Here is a 25997-nt window from a genome sequence, read left to right on the forward strand (position 1 = left end):
TTTGTAGATTAAAACACTCAAAGGATTAAACTTTTCTAGCATATAATTAAGAGATATTTATTCTAAGACCGATCAATGTCTTTATAATGTTTGTCCATAGCTTGTAACCTAATAATGATAGGAACATCATGTTTGACTCTAATGTCATGTTTGGTTTGGTTATCTACATTTGATGATGTACGTGGCAGCCTTTTGTTTTTTCTTACAAATTTGAGGCCAACAAACTAAATTTTGCTCTTAGTTAAAAAAAAACACAAAAACAAGGCTCATATTATTTGAAAAATAATGATTTATCCATTTTTTTTTCTAAAAGAGTTCTCCAAAATGTATACAGAAACATATCTGTAAAATTAGTCTAAACTGACACTGGGATATTTGTCGTACTACTCAGATGTAGAGCAAACTGGTCTAAATGACAAACAATAAGCCCTTATTATATAGAACGAAACATCTTAGTTGTCACCATGATGCCCATGTTTCAAAGGCCAACCTTCAGTGAAGACTAAAAAAATTGCTACAACATGTTTTGATGAGACAACTGAAAGTAACTGGATGAAAATTTATGCTTTCATCAAATAATCTTACGGTAGGCAAAAACAAACAACAAAAAGTAAGGTGTAGGAATTGTACTTTTTTATATCAATTAAACATGTTTGTTTCGATTATTCGATCAAAGCAAGACAAAAGCTGTATTTTTCTGTTCTGTCTATAAGGAAGAAAATTTGTCATCAACGTCCACCTTTTACTGTTGGACTACTTTAATCAGGTAGTGAGATTTTACCTTCACTTTTTTTATTACATCTATCTCCTCAAAGTGCGGAGCGCCATTTTGTGTCAAGGAAACGCAAACCGTGGATGGTACACTAAAAACTATACCATACCTAGTCCTCATATTAAGTACTTATTAGAAAGTAATAAATAAAGTTCTTCTGTAAAAATGAGTGAAGCCTAACTTCGTTGTCGTATGACACAACACTTCTTTACTAGAACTACTTTTTGTTTTATGGATACTTATTTAATTATAGAATGATTTCATTTTAACCATCATAAATAAGAACGGTATATTGAATTAGCTATATTAATTGCAGCGGTAATCTGGTTTGATCAGAAGCCAATGATACCATCTGAGGTAACTTAATTAACAAATCTGCTTTTACAAAGTAATTACAAATGGTCTCAGATGTCATGTGAATATTTAAAGGATTTTTCTCTTGTTTCTTTATTACAGATTTTGAATGAAAAGCTTGTTCGTTCGTTTCTTATTAAGCACAAAACTGCACAAAAAGCTACCTGTGATCTGCCCATAGTGGATATCGAAACCATATTTTAAGCATTATAAGCCACTGGGAGTTTGAACTAAAAACATGCAAGCTTTGAAAAATAAATTATAATATCATACACATGTTTATTATTGAAACCCAAATACATGAACTGACACTTATTTAGCGGCGACGTATATATTTTTATTCTTATCTTCAATATTTTATTGAACGTTTCTAGAAATACATAACTTCATGGGGAAAAAAAAACTGGAAATTTCACACATACTTATATATTTACACAACTTTCATAAATCTCAGCCCACTCCCTTCAGTGGTACAGCGATATGTCTGTAGACTTCCAACGCTAGAAACCTGGTTTCGATACTCGTGTTGGGCAAATCACAGAGAGCCTATTGTGTAACTTTATGCTTAACTTCGAAAAAACACAAATCTCAAACCAAATCTCAAATCTCTTTGTTAACCTGAAGATGACCTAGAAAGGTCGAAACGTTGTTCTCTGCTTATCAATAAAAGTGTTAGTATCCATTAGAGCCATCTGAGATACATTTTATTTCAAGTCGACTTCTCTTCATTAAGGAAACTCAAACCAATTAAAGGCCTGAAGAAGCCATTTAGAAAAAGTTCAGTAATACCCCAAACCAAAACAAATCTTCTCGTACTCGAAACAGTAATTAAAAAGATCCGAAGTAATTGAACTTTAACTGAATCTAACTAGCTAATAGCGAAATTCGTTATATTATAAAACAATTTACCTTTAACTAAACTGAAATAATCATAGATGAGAAAAAACAACAAAACTCATTAAAATTATGAATCCAAACCTACTCAATCTTTCTGGGGTAATTGTTTTTCTCACAGAGTTGATAAAACTGCATATTTATCATTTTAATAATGTCAAGACATATAATAAGAATTATGATTAAAATTTCGTACACTGAGCTTGTGACATAGCAGAACATGCCACAATGGTATGTGTTGAATCAATGATTTATATGATACAGCAGAACATGCCACAATGGTATGTGTTGAATCAATGATTTATATGATACAGCAGAACATGCCACAATGGTATGTGTTGAATCAATGATTTATATGATACAGCAGAACATGCCACAATGGTATGTGTTGAACCAATGATTTATATGATACAGCAGAACATCCCACAATGGTATGTGTTGAACCAATGATTTATATGATACAGCAGAACATGCCACAATGGTATGTGTTGAATCAATGATTTATATGATACAGCAGAAAATGCCACAATGGTATGTGTTGAACCAATGATTTATATGATACAGCAGAACATCCCACAATGGTATGTGTTGAATCAATGATTTATATGATACAGCAGAACATGCCACAATGGTATGTGTTGAACCAGTGATTTATATGACACAGCAGAGCATGCCACAATGCTATGTGTTGAACCAATGATTTACCATTGCTTCATTATATGTCTGTAACGCGAGCAACAGTATATTCTAAAATTATTATTCCTTTCAATATTATTTAAGTTAATCTTACAGATGAATAATAAGCAGTTGTAATTTAGTTACTTTGGTTCGTATATTGTAATGTTTACTTGCTGTACATATACTGTACTTCAAATGACAAGCAGACTGACGTATGAAACACACACCGGCAAGAAGTTAGAAATCTAAGTTTTCAAGTAACAAGTATGTTGCTAGTTTGTATCAAGTAATCGTGAATTAAAAGTGAGGCAAGTAAAAGAGTCATTAACGTCACAAGCATATTGTGACATCAAACACGAACAAGCAAATAAGAAAACAGATTTCTTGAAATAACAAGCGAGTTGTACAACTTGTAAGTAATCGTTATTAAAATATTCTAGGCTAATTCGTTGTACGTGTGTGTGTGTTTTCGTATAGCAAAGCCACAAAGGGCTATCTGTACAGCCCACCGAGAGGAATCGAACCCCTGATTTTAGCGTTGTAAATCCGGAGACATACCGCTGTACTAGCGGGGAGCGTGCAACTTGTAACTAATTATTGTTGAAACATCCTATACTAATTACGAATTATATACAATAATTAAAATAAATTTTACAATAACGATAAGAACCAATGCTTGGAAACTTAAATTACTATTATAATTAGTGGGACTATATTTATTTTACAAACAAGTGTAGAAAGTACCAACATAAAGTGAAAATAGACTCAATGGCTGAGTTTGCGTATGAACCCGCTTCCTCTCTTATAGATCTCTATGTAACATTTTGATTCTAGAGAAACAGAATTGCCACGCTGTGTGCAATCTGTTCAAATAAATTACCACAGGAAAAACACGAGAATAAACGTGATTAGATATTAAGTTCGACTATAATGACTGGTCTCTAGGATATTCAAAAATAATTTTCTAATAATATTTTTAAAAAGTAAGTGTTTTGACAAAGAAATATCTAATCCTGGATCCTACACAGAGACACGCTGTAGTTATATTACTCTAACCCCTTTTGGCAGTTCAACTTGGAATATCCATAAAATGAGCTCCAATGTTTCAAGAGAGATTTATTCCATAAACTAATAATAGCCTCACGAATAGCACGGTTCTATATTAAACTTTGTCAAAAGGCTGTGATTAATAATTAATACCTTTCTTTTGTTGGACAAAATTCGCGCCCCATTTACTGAACAGATTGGTAGTTTCTAAAGGTACCACTTCCTTTCTGCACCCCGTCTCTGACACAACAATGGAACATAGCGTTGGTAAAGAAATAATGATTTCCTGGTTAGTCAAGTGTACCTTGAAGATAAGGGTCCGTATTTTCTCCATTTATTATAGCATTTTCTGTCGCTTAAAATATATTTTGCAACCACATTGCTGAGCATAGGAAAAACAACAACAAACAAAGAAGCTGTTATATACCATTCCGCTATGAGCAAACTCTGTGCGAAGTTAACTTTGACAAGAAAGATTATATAAACTCACGGACTGAAGGAGGGTGCCACTTTCTCTTCCTACACTATTAGTCATAATATTGCTAAGAAGGCGACTTCCGCAAGATAATAGAGTTCGCAAATCCAACATTTACACCTTTGTAAACAAGGCATCGAAGTCTAATAAGAAACTTTGCTGTTCTTATAGGTAAAACCGTGACACTGATTAATGTTTCTCATTGAAACTTATTATGTTTATTCTAAAGCAAGGCAAAACACTCGTCTCTGATTCGTGAATGAAACAATGTTGTCAGCAGCTTTTGATAAATAGGTAATAAAACTTCGTTCCTTTTTACTTTGTGATCTGCTGTCGTTGATAAATCATGTCAGATTTCTGCAAACAGTTTATGTAACTAACACTACTTTACTTTCGTCTTTCTTTAAGAAATAAAGTGAATTGGTGTCATAGCTCCCGTTGACATGCATGTATTTACACGGCACAGCTGTATCTAACTGTGAACTACTTAGAAGAAAAAAACAGCCAAGCGATCGGCATTCGTCGTCATAAGTTCAGTGTCCAACTCCTGGACTGTCCAGCATGGTCAGGTAGTTAAGGAATTCGACTCGTAGTTCGAGGGTCGTGGGTTCGAATCTCCATCGCACCAAACATGCTCGCCCTTTCAACCGTGGGGGAGGGTCATAATGTTACGGTCAATTCCACTATTCGTTGGTAAAAGAGTAGCCCAAGGGTTGGCGGTGGGTGGTGATGACTAGTTGTTTTTCCTTTATTATTACACTGCTAAATTGGGGACGGCTAGCACAGATAGTCTTCGTGTAGCTTTGCTCGAAATTTAAAAAAAAAAAATTCAAACCGAAATTCCTGGACCTATTACCTGGCAGAAATGTTTACACTCAATAGACACAATCTCTTACATTCTGAAGCGTGTAAAAGTGGCATCTAGATCAAATGTTAGGTTTTGTATCGCAGAACAGCTGGTATGAGTATTAACACTTTGATTGCTAAGGAGAGAACAACGTTTCGACCTTCCTAAGTCATCTTCAGTTTATGAAAGAGGTTTCCCGTCATCAAGAAATATTAGGTTCGATCCATTTATCGCAAAATTTAAATATTTGAAGCAGTGGTTCTTCTGCACAGAATTCTCTTGGTGGCTTAGCAGTAAATGTGCAGACATACGAAGCTAACATCCAGTATTAATTTGCCCGTTATAAAAACATTTCTACAAGAAACTTGTTTTCTTGTTCATTTTAGCGCTCGTTGAGAAAAGCGATAAAAATTTCTTTGAAATAACCCAGAAAAACATTTAAAATAAATAAAATTTTGATATACATATAGTTTAGTTTAAGAATCAGGAAATCGCAGTTATGGTCAGTCTTGTGTATGTAACTATATTATGCTTACAATATTAGCAAATCAACAAACAATAATTTAGAAAGCATAATGGAGGAGCACATCATATCCTTCGGTAGAACATTGGTCAAACACACCGCATAACAGTAAATAAATATCTATATATCAGTAAATGCAAAGCCATGGAAAATTTGTAATATATAATAGTATTATTGAAAAACGAAATTGCACTATTTAACGCGATTTATTTTTACTTATTATACTCCTGTGTTTCGCACGAGAGGGCAGCACTATCGCAAAAGGCAAATGTTATTGACTTGATTAAGTAGGGCAGCCCGCGTGGTTGGACAGTTAGTTTATAGACAGACGGCACAAGAAGTGAATACCATCTGGGTAGATGTTACAAGAGTAAATTTATGCATGACGGTATATGTTTATTCGTATGTGTACACATATCTGTCTCTGGGGTAGAATTAACTTAAATACTGTCTCGAACAATGTAGTTCTACTTCGATAAAAATTTCTGACAACTATTTTACGAAAATGAGGATACCAGTTTTACAAAATATTGTCGTGTTCCATGTGATAAATAGTTCCATATATTTTATCTTTCTTTCTCATTTTTGCCTTTTAAAAGGTGTTTCCTGCTTGATGATAAAACGTACTTTAAAAGTCTAGAATGTTTGTTTCACACACGGATAAATTGTTCGGTTTCGTGTAGATTTTTTCTCTCCTTCTGTCCGATAAAACCAGAGACACTAAAGCCTGACAAAACAAGCCATTTTGTATATAAAAATGATTTCCAGAATACAAGTATTAAGTCGTGAGCTTTGAAGCCTGCGAATGCCCTCAAAAATGAAGCTAAGATTCGTCTTATGTCAGCTACTTCTCTACTTCCAAGGTAAGAATTTTTGTTTGTTGTTAAATACAAAGCTTTACAATGGGTTGCTTGTGCTTTGCCAATCGTGGGTATCGAGACTTGTTTATTTGTTTTTTCTTAAGCTCACAGAGATACCGTTGAGCCACCGAGGGCTCAAAGGTAGGAAATGAGACTGACAGTTATATTTTTGGACTTTAGTTATGTTTCATTATTTATAATAAGCACCCAACAAAGGTAAGTAATGACACGAACAGTTGTATATTTGGACTTTATCTATGTTTCATATTTATAATAAGTACCCAACAAAGGTAGGTTATGAGACCGACAGCTGTATTTTTGGGCTTTAGCTACGTTTCATTATTTCAATGACAACCCAGCAGAGGTAGGTAATGAGACCGACAGCTATATTTAAAATAATAACAACAAAAGTCATTGTAATTGCTGCTTATTATACATTTACGATAAGTACCCATTTTTTTCGGAGCAAATGCTTTTGAATTAAGGAGTGATAGAAGTATTCAAATGAACCAGTACAGTAAATGAAATATGTCGACACGTCTCTGAGTAAGGTTTACCATACGTCATTCACATCAGCTTAAATTATCATATTAAAAGGTTTGCCAAGCAATTGTATGAGAATAACTCTTTAAAATGTTAACAAAGTTTCTGAACAACGAAAGTAAATTGTGTTCATGTTCGAAAACTTTAAGTATAGCTTCACGATGCATAAGTGTCTGCTGTAATGACTTCATAAATCATTAGAGTAAAACTTAAATTTTAGGACTTATATGCGTATTTCTTATTAGTTGTTGTGTTCTAGTTTCATATATAGTTGAACAAAAACAATAGTATGTATTCCTTATTAAAACTCTGACGAGATAAACATTTTTTTTACTGTTCTTATTATTACACATATATTTAACTACAGTGTTTATTATTTCGTGAGAGATACTAAGTACAAGCCGAGAAATTCAACCACAAAGCATCAAGACACAACACACACACGCACGTATACATAGAATGTTGTTGGAATTTAACCCTGAAAGCTCAGATATATAGTATAAGGGGTTATTAGAAGTTTTCTCTGAAAACTTAGGCTAAGAAACGTTTACAGGCTTTTCGAGATTCTACTGTGAAACTGCAATGAAACGTTTATAGTGTCTAACAAACTTTCTTCAATATGACATTATTACACTCGTCACATAGACCTATTTTGTGTTTGAATCTGCGAATTCAAACATTTTTCAATTAGATACTACCTTGTGTTAACCTGTTCGTGGCTAATCACTGAAGAGTAGCTAGATATTCTCTGCTGCTGTCTCAAAATAAAATGGCCCAAGCGTGGCTCAGTGATAATTCTACAGGCTTACAATGGTAGAAATTCGGGTTTCGATACTTTAGATAGGTCCAGTATAAATTGTTCACTGTGTAGTTTTGAAGCCCAGCATGACCAGGTGGTTGTTAGAGCGCTCGTCTCATAACCTGAGGGTCACGGGTTCCAATCCCTGTTACACCAAACATGCTCGCCCTTTCAGCTGTGGGGGCGTTATAATGTGACGGTCAATCACACTATATGTTGGTAAAAGAGTAGCCCAAGAGTTGGCGGTGGCTGGTGATGACTAACTGCCTTCCCTCTAGTCTTACACTGCTAAAATTAGGGACGTCTATCGCAGATAGCCCACATGTTGCTTTGTGCGAAATTCAAAACAAACAATGTAGCTCTGAACGTAAAATTAATCAAACTTGACACCTGTCGTAAGAATTTTGCAGTTGAAAGGGCACCTACTTTAACGTCTCATTTTGATTTTACTTCGTTGTAAAATATGTATATACATCTTTACGTTTGGAAAGATGTTGTTGATTCTAAGGACTTTAAGTAAACAATTATATTAGATTAAAGTAAATTTATAACAGCTGATGGCTGCTCAAATTTAATCAGCTGCTTCACCAGATCGTTCTAGATTTTACTCTACATGGATTGTAATATTTTCGGGCCAGTAGTTGTAGAACCATTTCAATAGAACTTTATTTTTCCTTTGTCGAATATTTGTAGTGAACTCAAAATGCAATTTGAGGTGATTGAAAATACCTAGAACCAGCTTCGAAGAACAATCTGTATTTTGTCCTGTTTCATAAAATTTGGTTTGGTTTGTTTTGGATTTCGCGCAAAGCAACACGAGGGTTATCTGCGCTAGCTGTCCCTAATTTTAGCAATGTAAGACTAGAGAGAAGGCAGCTAGTCATCACCACCCACCGCCAACTCTTGGGCTACTCTCTAATTAACGAACAGTGCGATTGACCGCCACATTATAAAGCCCCCACGGCTGAATGGGCGAGCATGTTTGGTGTGACGAGGATTCGAACTCGCGACCCTCGGATTACGAGTCGAATGCCTTAACCACCTGACTATTTCGGGCCTTCATAAAATTAGTCGGAGCTTATGTTTCCTGATTTTCACGGCTTTATCATATGAAGTTTATCAAAAAGTGATTTTTAAAGCAGTTTTCTAGTAACCTCTCAGTGTATTTGAGAATGGTAATGAGAGTGTCCCAAGGTATTTTCCTGAATATTCAATTTAAAGTTACTTGAAATATTTTTACCTCGTTTATTTGTTACAGCTGACTCCGTAGTGCCCAATGCAGGGATCGAATGATACATTTCCGCGTTGTAAGATCTCATATCGATCGCTGAACTTCTGGAAGTTACGAATTACAAGTTTGCTGTTATTTTGTAACAGCAAGAGCCGTTTTTTTTAGACATAAAATTATTAATGTTTTCAGTATCATTTTCGTCACATTGAATAGTGATTTTGTTTTTCATCTTCATGAGTTCTTAAGTGTCATTTTTTGGAACGTTGAGTGGTTATTTGGTGCTTTATTTTATGGTTATTTTCGTCATGTTGGTTGATGTTTCGGAATATTGTTATCAACACTGTAGGTGGCGCTTCTAGCTATTATTTTCATAATGTTGAATGGCTATTCTATCTTCTATTTTCTAAAGGTTCAGTAGTTATTCTACGTTATTTTCCCAACGTTGAATGATATTTTAATTTTTTCGTAATGCTGAATAGCTATTTTAAGCGTTCTTTTCGCAATATTGGTTAACGTTTGTAAGTGTTATTGTTGTAGCATTGGGTGGATTTTCTAAGTACTGTTTTCAATTGCGAGTCGAGCGCCCTAACCACCTGGCCATGTCGGGCCTAACAGTTACTTCTAACTGCTTTTTAATATTCTAGAGAATCAATTTTCAAGTGTGTTTTTTTTCTCGTGCTCATAATGATTCTCTTTTTCATAATCCGCTTTTCATATAAGTAAATAGTAGTATAAACTGTATGTTGAAAATGGAGATTATACATTTACTGGAAAATGGCTGCATGAGAAGTTAAAACTGTAAAATTTGCAATAAGTAAGTTTGTTTTGTATTTCGCACAAAGTTATACGAGGGCCATCTGCGCTATCTGCCCCTAATTAAGCAGTGTAAGACCAGAGGGAAGGCGGCTAGTTATCACCACCCACAGGCAGCTCTTGGGCTACTCTGTTACTAACGAATTGCGGGATTGGCCATCTCTTATAACGTCCCCACGGCAAAAAGGGCAAGCATGTTTAGTGTGACAAAGATTCGAACCCGCAACCCTTAGATTATGAGGCGAATGCCATAACCACATGGCTATGTCGGGCCAGTCCAATAGGTATTATAAGATTAATCGTATATGCACTGCTGGCCAAAATCTTAAGGCCAATGAACATAGAGAAAAAATATGCATTTTGCGTTGTTAGACTCACCCACTTATTCGAGTAGAGCTTTGAAAGATGAAAATAAGAAAAGGGAAAATAAAAATAAAACTTTTTTAACAATTAATAGGGAAAAGTGAACACTATGAAATTAGCCTAAATACTAGCTGGTCAAAAGTTTAAGACCATACTGAAATGAAGCATTAATCGGTAAACACGTAACGAAATTTATTCATTTGTGTTCAAGCATTAGCGTTGTCAACATCTCCTGTGTTATATTGGGTAAAAACATGGTAAAGACTAAAAAGTTGACAGTGCTTGAACGTGGAAGAATCGCCGAGCTGCAAAAGCAAGGTCTCTCTCAACGTGCCGTCGCTGGTGAGATTGGGCGTAGTAAAATTGATGTTGCAAATTTCTTAAAAGACCCTGAGGGATACGGAACGAGAATTTCAAGTGGTCGGCCCAAGAAAATTTCGCCGGTGTTGAGCAGGAGGATTCGATGGGTTGGCCGGCAAGACATCAGACGATCGTCGAACCAGATTAAGGCCCATACGGACGCAAAAAGAACAATAAGATAGCATCTACGAGATAAAGACTTTAAAAACCGTAAACGTCTTCAAAGGCCACGCTTCCACATCACGCATCAACTCGGTTAAACTTTGCTGAGTAGCACCAAATATGGGACGTAGAAAAGTGGACGAAGGTTTTGTTCTCTGATTAGAAAAAAAATTAATCTGGATAGTCCAAATGGCTTCTAACGTTACTGACACGATAAGAATAACCCATTGGAGACATTTTCTACACGACACGGTGGAGGAGGTTCCATCATGATCTCGGGTGCTTTCTCCTTCCATTGAACAATAGGGCTTCAGGTTATACAGGGGCGTCAAACAGCAGTTGGCTACATTGGCATGTTGGAAAGAGCATCCTTATTGACTGAAGGCCCTGGGTTGTGTGGAAATGACTGGATCTTTCAGCAGGACAACGCTGCAATCCACAATGCCCGCAGGACAAAGGACTTTTTCATGGCGAATAACGTGATTCTTTTGGACCATCCAGCGTGTTTGCCCGAACTGAAACCCATTAAAAATGTTTTGGGGTGGATGGCAAGGGAAGTCTATAGAAATGGACGTCAATTCCAAACAGTGCATTATCTTTGTGAAGTTATCTTCACCACAAGGCGTAACATTCCAGCCAGCCTTCTGCAAACGCTTATATCGACCATGCCAAAGCGAATGTTTGCAGTTATTTGCAATGACGGCCGTGCAACTCACTACTGAGATCTCTTGTTGGACATTTCCTACCCTGTTTAGGACTTATTTTTGGTATGGTCTTAAACGTTTGACCAGCTAGTATTTAGGCTAATTTCATAATGTTCACATATTCCTTATTAAATGCTAAAAAAGTTTATATTTTTATTTTCCCTTTTCTTATTTTCATCTTTTGAAGCTCTACTCAAATAAGTGGTTGTGTCTAACAACGCAAAATGCATATTTTTTCTTTATGTTCATTGACCTTAAGACTTTGGCCAGCAGCGTATATATATCTATACAGCTAAAAAGACGCTCCCATGTGTCACAAAATAGATATTTAGATAATGTAAATTAATAGAGCACACCGAAAAACCTACTGGAGCATAATTTATAAAACCTCAAATAGTCGTAATGATACTCGACTTAGTTTTCGAATACTTGCTAATGGTACGTTGATGGTTTGTATATTATTATCTGGATCTAAATAATACATACATATAGATATATAAACATTGCATACTTTTTTATTCGGTTTATTTGGCATATTCGAGCAAAGCTACACAAAAACTAAACCGTTCCACCTAAATTTGAACTGACAAATCAGATAAAAGGCAGAATAAACAGCGATAACTGTCAATTATTTGGCTACTGTAATCGAATAGTGACATTTAACTGTCACTCGTATAACGCAAGCACATTGTAAAATCAGGAGAGTGATGTTTTTCGAAGTACCGGGAATCGAACCTTGGACCCTCGTACCGTGAGTCCGGTGCAATAACTATTGTGTTTGATATACACAAAAAAATCTCGTTTCTGGTAAAGTGATGCAAATACAGAATCTGTCGTAAATTAACTATAGCACATTTGAGTGATTTGTTTAATTTTATTCATTTCGAGTTTTTTGTGTTTATTTGTGTTATTTTGTTGTTGTTTTTTCGAACCAATCGCTGTTCGTTTTGAAATCGCACGTTCAGTATCTCAGGTTATAGCAGGGAACTTCAGCTTTGATAACGGGATTTATTAACATTGTTCAGTGTTGTTCTAAGCGGTTGTAAAAGAGATACTTTGCTGATAAGAATCGCTGAACTCCTTACAAGGTTTAATTTGTGTCAAACTCACGTGGCTGTCCAGAACTTCAACTTTACAGGGCACGTATGGCAACTTTAGCAATAAATCCATGTCCAGTCTGATACAGCCACCTCAAGTTACACGACCGTGGATTCGGTAAGGATCTTTAAGTGCTCGTAAACGGAAATTTTTATTCCCGACTTTTTTATGTGTGGGGGCGGAGGCGGGGGTATAATATAGGAATGTCTGGTCTTCCGGAAACGTGGAATTATAGGAAACTGATAGACATTTGGGCAATAAGACTTAATGCTACATGAATAAGTTTAGCATAAATTTTAAAACTAATATTAATGATGAGCTGTTTTGTAACGAGAATGAGGCTCAGTTTTCAGTGATGTCGAGAAAACCCACTTGTAGAGAAATATATATGTAAAAACGGCTCGTTTGGGTTGAGAAAATATTTTACGTCGAGGAACTGATGACCGAAGAAGGTCGAAACGTTGTTCGCTCCTCTACATAAAATATTTTCTCAACCCAAACGAGCCGTTTTTACATATATATCAGGCTTAGTGTTAGTTGAATTGATACACAAACGCGTAAAGTGAGTACATAAAATAAGCAAAATTTTGCACATTTTATTATTGCAACGCCATCTGGTGACAAGCACATGACAGGGAAGTCTACTGAAGCTATATTTGTACTCTTTAATCGTATACAAAGTACACAAAGAAATAAAATATGTTACATATTATTTTTAATCTTATTCGTTGAGGATAAACTGAAATAGTAATTTTACTTGTGATTAGCTTGATCTGATTTAACCAATCATAACACAATAATCAACTCATTTGAAAACAAACCAAGATTGTTTACTTTTTAATGTTGCAAAAAGCTACACGAGAGCTATCTGCGCTAACTGTCCCTAATTTAGCAGCGTAAGACTAGAGGGAAGGCAGCTAGTTATCACCACCCACTGCCAACTCTTGGGCTACTATTTCACCAACGAATAGTATGATTGATAGTAACATTATTACGCTCCCAGAGATGAAAGGACGAGTATGATTTGGTGTGACGGGGATTCGAACCTGCGACCTTCAGATTACGAAATGATCGTTCTAACCACCTGGTCGTACCATGCAGTCAAGATTGAAATTATAATCTCTGTCCAAAGGCACTATCATTCCTGACTTAATAAATAAAATTTAATAAAAATAATCTCGCTTTACTCACAATATGAGGGTCGCGGGTTCGAATCCCATCACACCAAACATGCTCGCCCTTTTCAGCCGTGACGGTGTTATATATTACAGCCAATCGAAATATTCTTTGGCAAACGAATACACCAAAAGTCGACGATGGGTGGTGATGACTAGCTGTCTTCCCTCTAATCTTACACTGCTAAATTAGAGACGGCCAGCGCAGATAATTCTCGTGTAGCTTTGCGCGAGATTAAAAAAAAACTTACACCCAACCACCTTAGTATGCTCTCTTACAATAAACAATATTCATAATGTGTATAAACCGTTCTTTATCAATTTACTGTTATATTAACAAAGTGTTTTCTCGTATAAGGGTAACGGAATATCAAATTTGAGTTATGATCCTTTCAGTATTTTATTATCACTGAAACTGCACACTAAACCCCATACCAGTAGCTTCCTCTATGAAAATAATGATACTTCTTATAGAATGTAGGAAATCAAAATTTCTATCGCATTTCATAGTGATCTATTTATAAATGGTGAAAGTTGATATATCTTTTTTTGTATATTCTTAGATGCTTGGTCGAGTTGGGAAGATTGGTGGACCTACGATGGCATATCAGGTAAGACTCTTCCCGCCATTTAACATAACTTTTTATTTTAAATTATTTGATGAAATTAATTTAATCTCTTCCTTGGCAATTTTAAGAGTACTTTAGATGTAACTTTACACACACACGTTTATAGAATTGTATTAAATAATAATTTTATTTGGTAAAACTTACTGGAAGTGGAAATGAAACATATTCGGTTCATTTTCGTGAGGGACGAACAGAGACGAACTCTTTGCAAAATTGAATTTAAAGAAAATATTGTTTGTTTGTTTGTTGAATTTCGCACAAACCTACTCGAGGGCTATCTGTGCTAGCCATCCCTAATTTAGCAGTGTGGGACTAGAGGTAAGGCAGCTAGTCTAGTCATCACCACCCGCCGCCAACTCTTGGGCTACTCTTTTATCAACGAATAGTGGGATTGACCGTCACATTATGATGCCCCTACGGCTGAAAGGGCGAGCAGGTTTAGCGCGACGGGGATGCGAACCCGCGACCCTCAGCTTACGAGTCGCACGCCTTAACACGCTTGGCCATGAAAACTTAGGTGTTAGATACGATGTAGGCCTGTTTGTACCTAAGTTCCTTTTTAAGATAATAGTCACTGATCGTTAATGTCTTCTACCTGGAATTGAATAAAAAAAAAGACTTTTGACGCTAGATTTGTAAAGTAACTATGCATAAATTGAAAATGTTTTCTTTCTGCCTCATACGTCAGAAAAGACGAAGGTAGTTTCGAGTTATCGGAACTGCAGTGTGGGACTCCCACTTCAGAATGTTTTAAATGCTGTCCTTGTTTCAGGAATGGTACACGAAGTGGACGGTAAACGGAAGGCGTGTTTCTAGCCATGCATTAGTCAAGACGCTTTGAACATTATAAATTATTAATATAAAATTTATAAATCAACTAAACTCGTTTATATTGTATATATGTATTAAGGTGAGATGTAAGGTAATGCCATATATTTCAGAACAATTCTCGTATAACGGAATAATCTTAAAGTTCTTGAAACCTGTAACACTAAACAGCGAATGAATCACAATCGGTGTACAAAAAAAAAGAAAAGACGTACAACAGAAGAATTGAATATTTTCAATATGATTTTACGTTACATCTTTTATTAATTAATGCTGTAACATATTTATATTTATGTGTTTAGAATAATTTTAAAAATGTATATGAATAAGTTTTAATTAGTATTAACTTCAGATTAGAGCAAGTTACGTGCTTAGAATGATATTAAAATCAACCTGGCAAACAGTGTAGCTAATTAAATATACTTTTTGCGCTTTCACTTATAAATGTTATAATTTTTTCATCATTTGGGCGTTCTCAGCGGTAATTTTAATAATAACTGATGAGCAACACATATATATGTTAAGTTGGCAATGCAAACTATTTTTATGATAAAAGTAAAACAGGAAACCATAAATTAAAATAAGTAACGGCATTTGATATACCATGTAGTATTACCACTACTAGTAATCATACCATAATGGAACTCTTGCTTATATGATACTAAAATAACGTTTTTATTACGAGATGAGCAACACCTAAATTCGCGACATTTTTTTCTGTGTGCATGTAAATTTGCAATAGGTGTCACGAGTTTTCCATTTCATCTCCGTTTCCCGTCACGGAGAACATAATGTTTTGCATTTTAAAGGTGCAAATATGACGTCATGAACACTTCACACACGGATCTGCACTAGCGTCATCTATATAAATGTAATAGTACTATCTGTTGTATGTCCATGTAAATACTTCGCAGGGTGTGGATGGATCTTCATCAAAAATGGTATGGAGGTTCATTAGGTTTATGGGGAAATAAAAAAAAATTTTCAATTTTGCATTTTGCAGTTTTTTTGAGTGTTTTTGCAGGTTTTTTTTACAACTACTTTGACCCTGTTGATGGATCTTCACGAAATTTAGTGTGAAGGTTTGTTAGATCCATGAGGAAATGCATGCAAATTTATAGTTTCACATTTTGTGGTTTTCTGTTATTATGGGTGTTTAGGTATTTTAAAATTATATATAAAGGAAACAACTTTTCATGTCTTAAGATAACCGTTCATTAATCGTGAATTTACATAACTTCCGTCCAGGGTACGGTACCCTAGCGAGTAAAAGTAGAAATAAATACCCTACTTATCAAACACAGCAATTCTAGATTTAAACTCCAATTACAGTCGTAGAAGAAATTTGTTTAAAAAACATAACTTTATTTTTTCTTCCCCTGGGCCTTGAACAAAAAATTATTTTAGCCACGCCTACTATCTAGCGTTACACACAAGGTATATCTGTATCCAACATCACGTCTCTGCTTAAACTGTGACGAATTACAGCAGTATTTAGCCATAATACAACCAAAAGAATTTTGGTTTGGTGTTTCGAATTTCGCGCAAAGCTACTCGAGGGCTATCTGTGCTAGCCGTCCCTAATTTAGCAGTGTAAGACTAGAGGGAAGGCAGCTAGTCATCACCACCCACCGCCAACTCTTGGGCTACTTTTTTACCAACGAATAGTGGGATTGACCGCCACATTATAACGCCCCCACGGCTGAAAGGGCGAGTATGTTTAGTACGACGAAGATTCGAACCCGCAACCCTCGGATTACGAGTCGAACGCCTTAACCCGTCTGGCCAAGCTTGGCCTCCTAAATATCTCTCTATGGAGAAATGCAATAAGAAAAAAAAATGGACACCACATTTGTAATACTACATGAACTCTACCCGAGTTATGCCAGCTTCCTACTTTCATCCGTGAAACATTCTGCGATCAATGGAAGTCAATCAATTAATCACATGAAACACTGTAGAAGGACACTAAGAGCTGGGTGTTGAAAGCTGGTAACAGAAAGCACCCCTACCTTTTCCTACAAAGTTATTCTGACCACGTTACAGTATTTATCTTGTTTTAAATATAAACATATTGATTTTTTAAAGCTTATACAACACTTTAGGTGAGATGATAACAAACACTGTAGTAATATGTTATGTTATAAATAACTTGTGTGAATATAGTGAACAACTGTAATGTATGGGCCATCATTTCACATCCAATTAATTTAAGATATTAAATATTGTTAATATTAACTATGTACCACTAAGATATATTAGTATGACATTACTTTGCGCAGTTAGTTAAATAAGGTTTTGATTATTACTTTCTAAGCCATTCTAATGGCCGTCGTAACATTTCTTAGTATTATTATTGATTTTTATACTTTCCAGTGACTTATCGGTTTTTCTTTTACAGAAGATTTAGTACTATTTTTTTATTTGTAACCAACTCTATGTGTTTATTTAAATGAATCGTTAAAATAAGAGTGTATAGGTTTTATACGTGCATGCTTTTTTTATAGCAAAGTCACATTAGGCTATCTTCTGTGTCCACTGAGGGGAATCGAACGCTAATTTTAGGGTTGTAAATCCAAAGACTTACCGTTGTCCCAGCGAGGAAGAAGTTTCATATGCCCCACAAACTGATGTTTAGTGTTTTGTATTTATTGTATTACGTTTAAAATTGTTGCGTTTACACAGCCAGTTCAGCGATTTATTGTCTTGTACCTTAATAAGCATTAATTATTTTAGAAGTCCCGGCATGACTAGGTGGTTACGGCACTCAACTAAATATCCGAGGATCACGGGCTCGAATCCACGTCATACCAAACATGCTTGCCTTTTCAGCCGTGAGGGTGTTATAATGTGACGGTCAATCCCACTATTCGTTGGTAAAAGAGTAGCCCATGAGTTGGCGGTGGGTGGTGATGACTAGCTGCCTTACCTGCTAAATTAGGGACGGCTAGACCAGATAGCTCTCAAGTAGCTTTACGCGAAATTAAGAAAACAAGCAAACATATAGTTAAGACGTTTATGTGCCCTCTACCCGCTGTATGTTGTGTTACAAAAAGTTTAGTAGTTTTCTCATTATAAGCACATAGCGCCATCTATGAATTAGATAGCGTTAACATACGTCAAATATTGTAAATGCCGAATAATAGCAATAATTATAGGGAGGGATGGAGTGTTATGAACCAATACTAACATGCCCCTTGTTCCAAACTATCATCTCACAATATTTGATTTATATTGGCCCAGCGACCTAGAAGAAATTAGATAACGGACAAACAGACAGATACACGTATATTTGTGCTTTATATATATATGAATGAATTTATGAGTTATACTCACAAAATCTTCTAATGACGAATCAATTCTATTAGTAGTTAATAACCTGAAAGTAATAAACATTGCAACATTACTTATTTGGAATATTCATATGTGGAAAGTTTTAAGTTATAACTTTAAAGCTGTGAGTGTTCGTTTTATATAAAAGTTTAAATACAGGTGCTCATTTGACGATACATATTTAATTGAAAGAGCTTATTTGACACCGACTATCAATAAATGATCGTATTACTCTTAATATTGAAGATACTTCGAATAACTTACTTCTTAAAGATCATGTTTGGCTACAAATATAGGGAATTTTAGTTTCTCTTATCATAGATATAAATTGAAATTAACACGTTGGCTGCTATATGCATTATCAGGGAAACATTATTAGTACGATACATTTTTATTAAAAGTTTCCTGAGTCTGATGAACAAACGAGGGTTACTTCGAAAATATAATTTTATATACTAAAAAGACCATACAGTCGGTGTTACACCATCAAACTGAATTTTGTCTTGTTACCACGTGTATTCCTAATGAACCTTTCCCTTTACAGTAGTTTATAGTAAAAAGCATACTTATAATAGACTGAAATGTTTGATATAAATTCAAACAAGTCTCCAAAAGACAGTAAACCTACAACACAGGAAGAACGTGTTTTTTTTTTCCATTTACTGTTCAACAGCTAACGTGTTAAGTTTTCTTAGCCCACCAAGATATTCAGAGTATTTATTATAAATTGCTAAGTAGAAAATTATTATAATATTCAATATTTACGACCTGGTTTTCATATTAAAAGAAGACATACAAAAGTCCTAAAAATGCATTGCATCCTGCAACCCACAACAAGGTGTTACTGAATACCCGTAACACCAATACCGTTCTGGTAAATATTCATAGGATATTTATGTTTTAGAATATGATCGATTACCTGATGGATTTCTTAGTAAAAAGAAAACAGTTCGAAATGGAAACGCAAATAAATACACGGGCTTTATATTTTTATGCAGTGTTAGAAGAATATTGAAGAATACTTTTAAATTGTATTTTCTGGTTTAGTAACAATACACGAAAAGCAATAAAAATGGAATCTCAAGAATTTAGTGGATGAATTTCCCTTTCAGACATCGGACACCTTCCCATATCGTCACAGATACTCCCACTTAGAGGCTTCTCATTGTTGGATTTTTTATCTGAAAAGTACAGTAGTACTTTTTCCGTAAAAAGTCATTTTTTGCAAATACGAAGGAAAACATTTGCACCTCAAGCTTAGAAAGGCATGTTCAAATATGCTTTATATCGAACATTTAATAACAACAATGATCAACATTCTTCTGAAGGTCAACCGACGTTCTCTCTTCAATATTAGGATATTATTACTCCGTTGTTGTTTGTTGTTCTGTATTAAGCTCAAAAGGTACACAATGGGCTATCTGTGCTCTGACCACCACGGGTATCGAATCCCGGGTTTTTAGCGTTGTAAGTCCGAAAACATTCCGCTGTGCCACTGGAGAGGTAGATATCACTATGTAGATGAGGCGTAAGGTAGCTAATAAATCAGTGCGTTTTTTATTAATATTTCGAAATAAGCAGTATACAAAATACATGTATTTCAAGCAATAGCTAAAAAAATCTCCCTTTGAATCAGCTGGTCATTCGTTTCTTTTACAGCATAACATTAGTGTATATCTCTGTTTTAATATTGTAACACCAAAATGCACCGAGAAAAGCTGTTTTTACATAAACGAGGGATTTTTTTTCTTATAATTCCAGATCTGTTTTCCCACTGGAGTGGGGGTGAAGAACTTCAAGGGGGTTATGTACAAGTGTAGGTTCCCAGAAATGTTTAAATTCAAACTACTAACTTTCTTTATATAGGTGCACATGTTGCTTATAAATGAGTAATTTTATAATTGTTGCCTATTATAACAATCAACGTAATGGAAATAAACTGACCGAAAACAATTACGTAAACTCACTCATTCACGTTGTAAAACACATAGGAGACATCAATGGTAGTGAGTAGTGATATTCAAGCAATGTTGCTGTGCTTACAGCAGTACTGAGGGTATGTTTGTTTACATTTTTTTTTGTATCACTGCTAAAGTATTAGGGAATCTGTTTACAAAAAGTTGTGGACTCACAACCAAGTCCAAAACTACTTCGTTATAGAAAACAACTTTTGGCCATTGACTGCAAATCTCCATAACTTTGATTGATAGTGGTACAAACAAGTGAGTTTGCCCGGGTTTATCTGTGTATTGTACAATATTTACATTTGGTCTCCCTGTGGGTCACCAGTAAGCTTACAATGCTAAAATCCAGGATTTGATTCGTCACAGTGGCAGCAGGTAGCCAAGTGTGGCTTTGATTTAAAAACAAACAAACTTTGACAACTCATTAAATTAATCAAGACTCATAACTGAGTCATGTTTGAAATCACTCTTTGCTGATACTGCTGTTTGCTCTTTGTTGTTTTTTTTTTTGTGTGAAGTTAAGCAATAACTTATAGGCACTCTGACCACCATGTGAAAGAATTTCATATTGTAGCATTGTAGTTCGGAAACTCACCGTTAACAAAATTATTCCTTTTGCATGACATATAACTGAGAATTATCATTGTGTCATATATTTAGGACACCCCCACATTTATTCCCACTTAAAATGGCTCAACTTACACACAAGTGTATCACACCAGTTGCACATAATTAGAAGATTGTTACCCAGCATTTTGAATAAGGCTTGCTCTATTTAAACCTCAGATATTTAGTTTGGAGTGCTCCTGACTGTTGAAGTGAGAGTGAGCACCATGGTAAGAGCAAAAGAGCTGTCTGAGGCCTTCAGAAAGAAAATTGTAGCAGCTTATGAGTCTGGTAAGGGATTTAAAAAGATCCCAAAAGATTTTTAAATCACCCATTCTACTGTCCAGAAAATAGTCAACAAATGGAGGGCTTTCAAAACAATTGCCAACATGTCTAGGTCTGGTCGTCCAAGCAAGTTCACACCGAGAGCAGACCGCAAGATGCTAAAAGAGGTCTCCAAAAACCCTAAAATGTCATCACAGGACCTACAGCAGGATCTGGCTACTGTTGATGTGAAAGTGCATGCCTCTACAATCAGAAAGAGACTGCACAAGTTTAACTTGCATGGGAGGTGTGCAAGGAGGAAACCTTTGTTCTCTAAGAGAAACATCAAGACCAGACTGAAGTTTGCCAGAGAGAATGTAGACAAAGACCAGGACTCCTGGAATAATGTTCTTTGGACAGATGAGTCCAAAATTAAATTATTTGGACACCAGAACAGAGGACATGTTTGGCATAAACCAAATACAACATTCCAGGAAAAGAACCTCATACCAACTGTGAAGCATGGAGGTGGAAGTGTCATGGTTTGGGGCTGCTTTGCTGCAGCAGGACCTGGACAGCTCACAATCATAGAATTCACCATGAATTTTACTGTGTATCAGAGGGTGCTTGAGGATCGTGTGAGACTATCTGTACAAAAGTTAAAGCTGAAGCGGAACTGGACCCTGCAACACGACAATGACCCATAACATACCAGTAAATCCACCAAAGACTGACTGAAAACTAAGAAATGGAGAGTCCTGGAATGACCGAGTCAAAGACCAGATCTTAATCCCATTGAGATGCTGTGGGGTGACTTGAAATGGGGTGTACATGCAAGAAACCCCTCAAACATCTCACGGCTGAAAGAATTCTGCATTGAGGAGTGGCGCAAACATTCTTGAGACCGATGTCAGAGACTGGTAGATGGCTACAAGAAGCGTCTCACTGCAGTTATTTCAGCCAAAAGGGGTAACACTAGCTATTAGGGAGTAGGGTGTCCTAACTTTTTCCTCAATTGGAAGATGCATTTTTGTAGAATTGTATTTACAGAAGATCTTGAAAAGTCTTTTCTTCAGTTTTAATTGTTTAGATATATTCCTATAATCTCTCAGTATTGTTGAAATTGAGATTAAATATCTATATACCCAAAAATGTTACAAAAATACACAGGCTTTCATAAGGTGTCCTAACTTTTTCACATGACTGTATATATATATACACCTCATCTATATAAATGGATTATATATGGTGTATGTGTGTTTTCCTATAGCAAAGCCACATCGGGCTATCTTTTGAGTCCACCGAGATATATATGGATGGATTATACTTTCGATTGAATGTCTATCAGAGTGTATCAACTGTAATTATGTCATGCTTTGCAGTGCATGTCTTCATTGTCATATATCGTACATTATAAAGTGGATTAACAGACGCACGTTTCTAGTCTGTGGTTATAGGTCATTAATAAAATGTGTAACGGGCGCTTCACATCCTTGTTAGTGACATCATCGAATGGATAATAGTGGAACTATTGGTATTATATACATCACAGTATCTAAAATATAGTTTCCACATAAATACACGTGAAATTGATGATACGTAACCATTAAGAAGATTACAAAATTTTCTTTTTCTTATTATCGTGTATGGGGTGTATTACAAAGTGTCATTACTTACTAATACTAACAGTGTCATCATTTACTAATACTAACTGTCATCACTTACTAATACTAACAGTGTCATCACTTACTAATACTAACAATGTCATCATTTACTCATACTAACAATGTCATCATTTACTCATACTAACAATGTCATCATTTACTAATACTAACAGTGTCATCATTTACCAATATTAACAATGTCATCACTTACTAATAATAACAGTGTCATCATTTACTAATACTAACAATGTCATCACTTACTAATACTAACTGTGTCATCATTTACTAATACTAACAATGTCATCACTTACTAATACTAACAATGTCATCATTTACTAATACTAACAATGTCATCACTTACTAATACTAACAATGTCATCATTTACTCATACTAACAATGTCATCATTTACTAATACTAACAATGCCATCATTTACTAACACTAACAATGTCATCATTTACTAATACTAACAATGTCATCACTTACTAATACTAACAATGTCATCATTTACTCATACTAACAATGTCATCATTTACTCATACTAACAATGTCATCATTTACTAATACTAACAGTGTCATCATTTACTAATACTAACAATGTCATCACTTACTAATACTAACAATGTCATCATTTACTAATACTAACAATGTCATCACTTACTAATACTAACAATGTCATCATTTACTAATACTAACAATGTCATCACTTACTAATACTAACAATGTCATCATTTACTCATACTAACAATGTCATCATTTACTAATACTAACAATGCCATCATTTACTAACACTAACAATGTCATCATTTACTAATACTAACAATGTCATCACTTACTAATACTAACAATGTCATCATTTACTCATACTAACAATGTCATCATTTACTAATACTAACAATGTCATCATTTACTAACACTAACAATGTCATCACTTACTAATACTAACAATGTCATCATTTACTCATACTAACAATGTCATCATTTACTAATACTAACAATGTCATCATTTACTAATACTAACAATGTCATCACTTACTAATACTAACAATGTCATCATTTACTAATACTAACAATGTCATCACTTACTAATACTAACAATGTCATCATTTACTCATACTAACAATGTCATCATTTACTAATACTAACAATGTCATCATTTACTAACACTAACAATGTCATCATTTACTAATACTAACAATGTCATCACTTACTAATACTAACAATGTCATCATTTACTCATACTAACAATGTCATCATTTACTAATACTAACAGTGTCATCATTTACCAATATTAACAATGTCATCACTTACTAATAATAACAGTGTCATCATTTACTAATACTAACAATGTCATCACTTACTAATACTAACTGTGTCATCATTTACTAATACTAACAATGTCATCACTTACTAATACTAACAATGTCATCATTTACTAATACTAACAATGTCATCACTTACTAATACTAACAATGTCATCATTTACTCATACTAACAATGTCATCATTTACTAATACTAACAATGCCATCATTTACTAACACTAACAATGTCATCATTTACTAATACTAACAATGTCATCACTTACTAATACTAACAATGTCATCATTTACTCATACTAACAATGTCATCATTTACTCATACTAACAATGTCATCACTTACTAATACTAACAATGTCATCATTTACTCATACTAACAATGTCATCATTTACTAATACTAACAATGTCATCATTTACTAATACTAACAATGTCATCACTTACTAATACTAACAATGTCATCATTTACTAATACTAACAATGTCATCACTTACTAATACTAACAATGTCATCATTTACTCATACTAACAATGTCATCATTTACTAATACTAACAATGCTATCATTTACTAACACTAACAATGTCATCATTTACTAATACTAACAATGTCATCACTTACTAATACTAACAATGTCATCATTTACTCATACTAACAATGTCATCATTTACTCATACTAACAATGTCATCATTTACTAATACTAACAGTGTCATCATTTACCAATATTAACAATGTCATCACTTACTAATAATAACAGTGTCATCATTTACTAATACTAACAATGTCATCACTTACTAATACTAACTGTGTCATCATTTACTAATACTAACAATGTCATCACTTACTAATACTAACAATGTCATCATTTACTAATACTAACAATGTCATCACTTACTAATACTAACAATGTCATCATTTACTCATACTAACAATGTCATCATTTACTAATACTAACAATGCCATCATTTACTAACACTAACAATGTCATCATTTACTAATACTAACAATGTCATCACTTACTAATACTAACAATGTCATCATTTACTCATACTAACAATGTCATCATTTACTCATACTAACAATGTCATCATTTACTAATACTAACAGTGTCATCATTTACTAATACTAACAATGTCATCACTTACTAATACTAACAATGTCATCATTTACTAATACTAACAATGTCATCACTTACTAATACTAACAATGTCATCATTTACTAATACTAACAATGTCATCATACTTACTAATACTAACAATGTCATCATTTACTCATACTAACAATGTCATCATTTACTAATACTAACAATGCCATCATTTACTAACACTAACAATGTCATCATTTACTAATACTAACAATGTCATCACTTACTAATACTAACAATGTCATCATTTACTCATACTAACAATGTCATCATTTACTAATACTAACAATGTCATCATTTACTAACACTAACAACGTCATCACTTACTAATAATAACAGTGTCATCATTTACTAATACTAACAATGTCATCACTTACTAATACTAACAATGTCATCATTTACTAATACTAACAATGTCATCACTTACTAATACTAACAATGTCATCATTTACTAATACTAACAATGTCATCACTTACTAATACTAACAATGTCATAATTTACTCATGCTAACAATGTCATCATTTACTAATACTAACAATGCCATCATTT

The 25997-nt window shown here is 34.5% G+C and overlaps 1 protein-coding gene across 1 annotated transcript in view; it reads left to right on the top strand.

Moving 5' to 3' along the window:
• Positions 1 to 5918: 5918 nt before the first annotated feature.
• The window catches only part of LOC143231076 (carbonic anhydrase-related protein 10-like), a 168792-nt gene continuing 148713 nt past the window's right edge, over positions 5919 to 25997 (top strand). The window contains exons 1-2 of the mRNA XM_076465612.1: positions 5919 to 6453; positions 14262 to 14309. Coding sequence (XP_076321727.1) covers positions 6396 to 6453; positions 14262 to 14309 — 106 coding nt within the window. The 5' untranslated portion in view covers positions 5919 to 6395. The remainder of the gene's footprint in view (positions 6454 to 14261; positions 14310 to 25997) is intronic.

The sequence above is a fragment of the Tachypleus tridentatus genome, chromosome 10 (assembly GCF_004210375.1).
Source record: "Tachypleus tridentatus isolate NWPU-2018 chromosome 10, ASM421037v1, whole genome shotgun sequence".
NCBI lineage: Eukaryota > Metazoa > Arthropoda > Merostomata > Xiphosura > Limulidae > Tachypleus > Tachypleus tridentatus.